Source organism: Camelina sativa, chromosome 11 (assembly GCF_000633955.1).
Source record: "Camelina sativa cultivar DH55 chromosome 11, Cs, whole genome shotgun sequence".
Classification (NCBI taxonomy): domain Eukaryota; kingdom Viridiplantae; phylum Streptophyta; class Magnoliopsida; order Brassicales; family Brassicaceae; genus Camelina; species Camelina sativa.
In genome coordinates, this window is record NC_025695.1 from 15,767,811 (window position 1) to 15,776,975 (window position 9,165).

Sequence of the window (9,165 nt, forward strand, 5' to 3'; positions counted from 1 at the left end):
TTTTTTAATTTCATTTAAGGCGTCGGACCTGCAAGTGGCTAATTTGTCGAATATGAGGCGACTAAGAGAGATGGTATGCGAAGAATATATAATGTCGTCTCAGGGAAGAAGTGCAAAATGGAGATGTAAAGCCTTTTGTCCCAAAAAAAATATGAAATATTGGAGTTTAAATCGGGAATTAGAGTGAATTTGGTATAATTTCTGGTTAGTTTACTAAGCTAGTTGAGTTATAATTAAATCAAAGGGGTGGTCAATTAGTTTCGGTTTAATATAATTAAAGCAAAAAGTCCTATTTTTTTATGAGGATGACGCCTTCTTCTCTTTTGTGATTGTCGATACTGGTTGCTCAGAGACAGACATAGAGAGACATCTTGGTCGATTGTGAAGGAGAAGGAGAAAGAGATCATCAAAGCTTTGTGTTAGAGAGAAGGAGAAGGAGAGCTTTGTGTTAGAGAGAAGGAGAAAGAGCAAAATCGTTAGGATTTCGACGTATCAAATCGTACTCAAAGGTAACGAAATTTTGTAGAGTTATTCCTAAGCCTTTCATCGTCATTCTCCTTTTTACAGAAGTGGATTTGGATTTAAATTCGATAAGTTATTGGCAGTTTCGTGAGACACGTTTTCTCATATGCGAGTTAGACCATCGAGGATTGTAACTGAGATCGTGGTCTCTTCTGGTTTTTGATCGGTACGAGATTTTGTGGGAAGCTTTATGACGTCTATGGCTAGCGTTTAACCAAAGGGATTTGATAGTTAACGGTTGGTTTTTATTTTAGAGTTTTGTCTTTGAGACTGTTCTTTTTTATGTTTATGTCCAGTTTGCTAAGGTTGATTTTGGTTGTATGACTTGTTGTAGGACGTTTATGGACTGTTGCAGACGCAAGGAGAGTTTCTCCTGATTGTTTTTGTTTTTAGATTCACTTTGATAAGGTGAGCGATTAGGTTGTATAACTTGTTTTATCTGATGATGTGTAGGTGTGGTGTAGAGAATGTGTTATTGGATGTTCTGTTTAATGGCTGGTTTGTTATGTTTTATTTGTGGTTGTACTCTTGATTTGCTTGTGCGTATAGCTCGTAGATGGGAGGATTATCTCACTCGGTATTTCTGGTAATACTCACGCATCTCATTGTGTTTGTGGTGAAGGTAATGTGTAGCGTGAAATCATGGCAATGAGGAAGAGGATGATTTAAGTTCTCGGTTGTATTATTGATTATGTTATTTTGTCATTGGAACTAGGATGCTAGTTTGGTTTATATGTTTTTGCTTGATGTTTACTTTATAATAATTTGAGTTAATTATGTCGGTTTATGGTTTGGGTTGTAATTAAATATTTGGAGTATTTAATTATATTATTATTATATATTTATGAAAGAAAAACGGGTCGAGTTGTTTCAGGAGACAAGTTGGCATTCTCTGTTTCTTGTGATATGTTGCTTTGTCTGATGTCAGCCTATGTTTCAAGCCACGAAGATTCATTTAAAGAGTTGTAACTGTGTTTGGTCCTAATAATATTTATTATCCCAAGTCTAATAGTTTTGGTCCTAATAATATTTATTATCCAAAGTCTAGTAACTAGTAATGGTAGAATTAGAATTCCGAAAAGTATTTGGTCTATATGTAACTGTTAGTAGAGTATTCATATTCAAGGATGCGCCAGTTTTCTACTGATATTATGGCTCTGAATGGTGATAGCAGATTTAGTAGTGCGGGACATGTAATTTGATAGTGCGGTACAAACTGCGGTATATGCAGGAGAAAAGTATTTATGGGACAAGTGCGGTTTATGTATAATAAGCGGGATTAAAAATGTTTGATTGGTGAAAAATTATTTGTGGTGCGGATTTCATATTATTTTATATATAATTGGTATAATTATGTATTATTTGTTTCTTTTGTATTGGTAAATACATATTTTTATACCTTAAATACCCAAAATGATCAATTTTTTTTACATTCATATTGTTAAATCAATTAAAGAGTTTGATCATAAAAAAATACAAAACATTAAAAAAAATAATCAATTACTTTGTTTTTCTCCTAACATATTTGTAATATTTCTGCTGTTTATATTTGTTTCAATCATTACATCTGCAAAATCATCATCTGAGAATTTACATCAGGGTTTTAGTTGAACTGTTTAATTTAACCGTATATAGTAAATTTTAAATTTTTAAGAAGTTTAAAATATTATAATTGATATAATCTGAGAAATTTGTGCGGTATACTGCAGATTATATACTAAATCACTAGAATTAACAAAATAGTACATTAGCAAAATTAATAATAAAATAGTACATGAATAAAAAATAAAAATAAAAATTTATCATGCGGTATATTACATAGCTTATATATAGCTCAATAATGTGATCTAAAAATCATAATCTAGTTATAAACTTATATATAGCTTAATTAAGAGAGATATATGTGATTTAAAAAGAGGTATATTACACCTATATACCTCTTTATAATTTGTATAGTCCACATTAAACCAAATTTTATAAGCCCTAATTACATTTTGAAGTCACCAAATGGTTCTACTCTTGGTTCGGTTTAACGCAATTGGAAATATATAACTTAATTAAATAATCAAAATAAAGATATGTACAACGTAATTCAAGTCGACCGCAGCTTAAAACATTATTCCACAAAGAAAGGTGGTCCATGTGTATAATTTGCTTCAAATACGCAATTTTTTTTTTGTTTTAAAGGGAAAAACGCCAAAAATTACTTAGTCTGTTGATTGGTGACCCACATGCGTTTTTTTTTTTTTTGTCAATTCTGTTTTTCTCTATGTCACCACTCACCCTCTTAGTCTGTTGATTGGTGACTCACATGCAGTTTTTTTTGTCAATTTCGTTTTTCTCTATATCACCACTCACCTTCGTAATATTTTTAGACTAGCTTGGTACTAAATATAGCTTATTTTTAACCGTTGAATATCACAGTTGGTTGAGGTAATGATTGAAGGTTTCAGAGTTGCCAAACGTTTCTCCAAAAGATTAGAAATGATCTTACAGAGAACAAACGTTAAAGTGACTTATAATTTATAGTATAAAGGATTTGGCTTAAAAAATCCGAATTCATGGTTTTAATTATGGGTTTGTAACTTGTAAACATATACATACAGTGTCCAAATGGTGACAGCGGATTTGGTTGTGCGTGACAAACAATTTGGTTGTGCAGGAGAAATATATTTGCGGGACAAGTGCGGTTAGAAAAATTAAATAATACATAATAATTTATAGTTGGTGAAAGAATTACATGCGTTGCACAACTAAATTATTGAACGATGAAAAAATAACAAATAGTGCATATTACAAATTATAGATGAATATATTAATATTTTATATAGTTGTAAATTATTATTTGTTTTGGGTTTAAGAAAAACATTTTCATGCATTTATGAACTTTAAAAACCCAATTTATTAGAAGGAAAATTTTAATTATTTGAAATATATATTTTAAATCAAGTAAAATAAAAAATTATATGTTTATGTAAAGAAGTATATTATATATATATGTGTATATCTACCCATATATTAAAGATTTTTTTTACAAATAAAAAAAATAAAAACCATACTTTAAACAGTTCTACCATCTTCTAATTTGATGCGGGTAGACCGCACCGCTTTCTGAAGATAAAAACAACCAAAATCTAGATATTTTTGTTATGTATATATTACGAGATTTTACTTAATATTATTATTTTCTAAATTAGTCCGGCGTATTAACGCGAATATAAGAAAAATATGTGAAATTTTAAGTTGTACTCAAAATATTAATTTTATTTCATTTTTTTAAACAGGATTTAGAGTTCACACACTCCATATTTATTTAATTTTTTAATTTTTTTCTTTCTTATAATTTACAAATATGTTAAAACAAAGTTTTTGTATAACACATTACAAAATCTTTAATTGTTAAAATTGACACGTGCCGCGATCACATGAGTTACTAACTTTGAAAACCAAAGTTTATATCATAACATAATATTGAATACGCTATCAAATCATTCACCGATTGAAAAACTTAAAGAAAGTTACATTAGTTTCTTATTTTGATTATCTTGTTTTTCTTATATTATGTTAATCACTAATTTTAACACATGAAACATTTTTATACTTTAATCACTTTTCTATATAAATTTATTTTTACTATATGATTATAATAAATAACAATTGCATTTAAAATGCAAATATTTTCCTTATTAAATGCACATATTTTCCTATTGAAATTAGTAAATTAATAGATAACTTTCTTATTAGAATTAGTGATATAATAGATTACTTTTGGTTTTATATACATTTCAAAAATATTATTTGTAATCATTTTATTTTTTGGATTTCTTAATTTTCCTATAATTGTTATATAAATTTTCTTTTCACACATGTCAAAATATTATCGATATACTTGACACATGTCGCGATTATATGAATTACTAATTTTGAAATTTGAAAACTAAAGTTTATATAATAAGATAGGAAAAACTGTCGTTTAAACCATGAACTTTCAAATTTTGGCCATTTAAACCATAAACGTTATTGTAGGCCATTTAAAACATCACCTTTTGTTGACTAGCTTTTTTAAACATGAAATTTCATTGACCAAGCCAAAAAAGAAAATTCATGGTTTAAATGGCCAAAATTTGAAAATCCATGGTTTAAATAACATTTTCCCCTAATAAGATATTGTGTTAGTGTGTTTTTTGTTCAAATATGTGATATTTGTGTGATTGGTGTATTTTGTTTGATCCGTCCCGTAACAGTCGAATTTCGTCTCGCTTAACTGCCGCTACCATAATCTGATCACTTGGTCAAGAAACTAAAAGCAATTTAGAGGTTACTTAAAAATCATTCCATTTAGCGAGAGGGAGAGAGCTAGGGGAAGAGTTTGGTGAGAGAGCGAGAGTATATATGGAGGAAAAATTAAGAAGTCGGATCTGTGTCATTTTCTTTTATGTAGAGTTTATTCCTCTGGTAGCATTTACACTCTGGGCAGTAAATTTTCGAAAGTGAAGTTTAACAACAAAAAAGTGTATAAACTAGAAAGCATTGAATATTAATATTGATGGCGGAGAGAGTATAGATGGAGAAGAAAGAAGTCGGATCTGTGTCATTTCCTTTTAAAAATACACACTATGTATCATACACTCAAGTTACGAGTAAGTGACCCTTAATCCAAAAATCTTGGGTAGGGAATATTTATGTAGAGTTACTTCTTATGGTAATCCACATTTGATTTGATCATGACTTCATCTACAAATATTTTTTTTATGTAGAGTTTACTTGCCTATGGTAATCATCTATTTTTTGCTAACCCGAAAATTATAATAATGAAAGCAATCCTTAAAAACTTTGATTCATAATTTTTAAACCTTAACAATTAATTTCACTTAAAAAAAATTTGCAATTTAGAAAAGTGATGTTTTAGTAACGTTGGAAAAATGGTCTTGCAGTATTTAATCTTCTCGTACGTACAGTAAGTTTTGAAAACGAATTTTTACAAAGAAAGTGTAGAAAGCATTGAAGCTATATATTAATATTGATCATGACCTCATCAGCAAATATTTTTTTGATGTAGAGTTTACTTGCCTATTGTATGGTAATCTTCTACTTTTTGCTAATCCAAAAATTATAATAATGAAAGCAATCCTAAAACTTTGATTCAAAAATTTTAAACCTTAACAATTAATTTCACTTACAAAAAAAGTTACTATTTAGAAAAGTAACCGGACCAATCAACGAATATGATGTCATGTTAATATTAAAAGTGTTGTTTTAGTAACGCTGGAAAAATAGCCTTGCAGCAGTTAATCTTCTTGTACGTACAGTAAGTTTTAAAAATAAATTTTATTTTTTTATTTATTATACTTTAAACAAGAGTGGAAAATAATTAATTATCAAAATACAGTGAATAGTTTTTCCTTTATTTTTTTTACAACACAAGTACAATAAATAGAGTATGGTCAACAGAGAGAACTTCAACAACAGAAAGGGGACTCATTCAAGTCTCTCCTTATTGATTATTCTTCACTCTTCAGGAGGGAGAAGACGGCTGAATTCCTTTTTTAATTTCATTTAAGGCGTTAGACCTGCAAGTGGCTAATTTGTGAGAGATGAGATGCGAAAAAAATATAATGTCTTCTCGGGAAGAAGTTTGCAAAGCGGAGACAAGTTGGCATTATCTATCTGTTTCTTGTAAGACTATGTTCCAACAGAAGACGAAGATTCATATAAAGAAGTGTGTGTGGTCCTAATAATATTTATTATCCCATGTCAAATAGTTTGGTCCTAATAATATTTATTATCCCAAATCTAATAATTGGTAATGGTAGAATTAGAATTCCGAAAAGTGTTTGACCTATATGTAACTTTTGATAGAATATTCATATTCAAGGTCAAGGATGCCTCAGTTTTCTAGTGATATTCAAGGATGATCTTAATAATATTTATTATCCTCAGACTAACTTGGTACTAAATATAGCTTATTTTTACCGGTTGAACATCACAGTTGGTTTAAAAATATATATTTTTAACGGTTAAATATATTTAAAATTTTGTTCATATTCATAGATTATCCCTTAAACTTATATTAATTATGATTTTTATAGAANTTTTTTTTTTTTTTTTTTTTTTTTTTTTTTTTTTTTGTCAAAAGATTGTCTTTTGTTTTTATTCATTTGTTAAAGTAGAATAAACTAAAATCTGATGTGACAAAATTTAACTGGCCAAATGACTTGTAATTTATAGTATAAAGGATTTGACTTAAAAAAAATCCGAATTCAGATATTGTTTTAATTATGGGTTGTTGTAACTTGTAAACATATACATAATCTGATCAGTTGGTCCAAGCAATTTAGAGGTTACTTTAAAATCATTCCATTTAGCTAACTCCAATTATACCCCTAAGACTCTGATTTTAAAGTAAAACTTTGGTTTGGTAATCATGACGACATTGGTTTCTTAAAACGACACAGTTTTCGATTCCTCTCCTCTTTTACATTTTCCTCAGCGCCATTGATCCGTTCGATCTCTCGAAACTCAGATGATACGGTGAAGATGAAGATTGATCTGAATAAGGTTGCTCGTAAGATCGAGGTGGATAATCGTATTCCTCTCCGTAATTACTACCGCATCGCCGATAATCTCCTCCGACAGGTCTGTTCCCGATATCGCAACGAATCTCAATCTCAAATTCATATGAAGCGTTTCTAGTATTTGATTTTCACGCTACTAGTTTAGGAAGTGATCGATTTGAGAGTTTAGTCTATCAATTAGAGATTTTTTTTGGAGTTTATTGGAACAGTGTTCGATTTCTAGTTATCGTAGTAAACCTAATCGGCTACTTCCAGTTGTATAATTTAGCTACTTGTAATAAAGCAGTTGAATTCATTGGCCTGTTGTGTGGGTTTTGATGGTTCACATCTCTGAGAAGATTTTAACATGTTTTTGAACATTGCTTCAGGCCAGCATATATCGCGATGAGAAGAATGTTGTGGATTTGTATATCATGCTTCTTAGATATTCAAGGTGAGGAGAAAAAGTATCACTATAAGTATTCATTTGTATTTTTTCCAATCAAGAGCTTACAAGTTTTTGTTCTTTTTTTTTTTGTTTTCTGCAGTTTGATTTCTGAAACAATTCCATTCCATCGAGATTACCAGGCATGGCTTCCACAAGAAAGACTTGGGAGTAGGAAGGTCAGGTATTTCTGTTTTATCCTTTCAAAAATGTTGTTTGGTGTATACCATACATAGTAGTGTCCTCAGATGTGGTTTCTTTTTCTTTTGTACAACAGAGGTTGCGTGCTGTAATCAATGAGCTCGAGTCTCTGAAACCGGAATTTAACCGGCTAGTGGATAAGCTAAACAGAACTGAGGAGGAATCTCACAGGGTTGGAAATGATCTCCCGATTGTATCATATAGTTCAGATGCTGTTGAATGGCCTCCTTCCCACAAAGCTTCATCATACTCCAGTCCTGATATGAACAAGGTCTAAGACTTTGGCATTTGCATCTTGATATAATCCATGTTCCCAAAACTTCAAGCTTTCGTACCAGCATTTCCTTTAATTTTTTTTTCATTTTTCCATGGATACAGGCAGCCTTGCCGACATCTCAACCATCCTGGACGTATAACAGTAATCTAACTTCATCTTCAAATCGTACACAGATTGATCAGCAATTCCAGAAGCTGTGAGTATCTCCCCTTAGTATAGTTGTCACTTGTCAGTAATTCTCTTTAATAGGAATTCAACACCGTAAGTTCTCTGAACATTTGGAAACCCTGAGAAATAGGGATATGCGATCCCATATAAGTCACTGGTTTCCTTGCTTTAGCTCTGTCTTTTTCTGTGATCACCATAAAATCTGTTTAGGTCATTTCTTACTAGGAAAATTGCCAATCTGATGTACTACTGCTAATGCTGTTTGGCTTTTCTGTTCATGGAATCATGTTTGAAGATAGTTGTTGTTGTGTTTTGTAGAATTATCTTTAGTTTCAAAGTATCGAAACAAGAAATAGGTATATGAGACTCAAGTGCTTGTCCATATAAATCCGCGATGATCATTGAGATTTTGATTTTGCTCCTGTACCTGCAGATCATTTGATTTTCTGCCTCCAAACCAAGCAACCTTGTCTAGACATTCATTTCTAGGTCCAAATGGTCTTAAAAGTCAGTGGGTTGCTCCCAAGTCGGAGATAAAGGTAACAGTATCTGATCATTTTTATCTTGCCCACATTTTCTCACTCTTTCTTTTTCTTCTTGGTCCAATCCTATGTTAAAGTCTTTTTAGTTCTGAAGGAGCTGAGAAAAATACTATTGTCTATGGAATGACAGGTACAATATCCGAGTAATACCGACTGGGGTTCTGCTGAAAATTCAGGGTAAGTACTTATCATATGTTGCCTTTTGTAGTATTACTTTTTGAATTCATGGTTGGTAACTTACTCCAAGGGTTTCTACAGTTTGATTGACACTGGACTGAGCGGTTCCGCAGCATCACTTAATGGTGATTCTCAAGAGATTGCCACGCTGAACTCTGTACTCTCCTTAGATGATGGTCGATGGCAGCGTCATTCTGAGGCAGTAAATTCCCAGTTTATTAGTGACGCAACTGAAGACCCCTTTCAGTTTGTTGGTATGAAGCAACCTTCCCCTCCTCC

At 31.1% G+C, this 9,165-nt stretch overlaps 1 protein-coding gene and 1 long non-coding RNA gene across 2 annotated transcripts in view; both read left to right on the forward strand.

Annotated features, from left to right (window-relative positions):
* On the forward strand, nt 311–923 carry LOC104723517. The gene is made up of 3 exons (XR_002034159.1): nt 311–509; nt 606–759; nt 857–923. It is a non-coding gene; the product is annotated as an uncharacterized LOC104723517 (long non-coding RNA).
* Nucleotides 6,937–9,165, forward strand: part of LOC104732018 (AMSH-like ubiquitin thioesterase 3) — a gene marked incomplete in the record, with an annotated part of 4,761 nt that continues 2,532 nt past the window's right edge. The window contains 8 exon segments of the mRNA XM_010441900.1: nt 6,937–7,158; nt 7,466–7,530; nt 7,625–7,700; nt 7,799–7,993; nt 8,101–8,195; nt 8,601–8,706; nt 8,840–8,886; nt 8,968–9,165. Of these exon segments, the coding sequence (XP_010440202.1) occupies nt 7,060–7,158; nt 7,466–7,530; nt 7,625–7,700; nt 7,799–7,993; nt 8,101–8,195; nt 8,601–8,706; nt 8,840–8,886; nt 8,968–9,165 (881 nt within the window).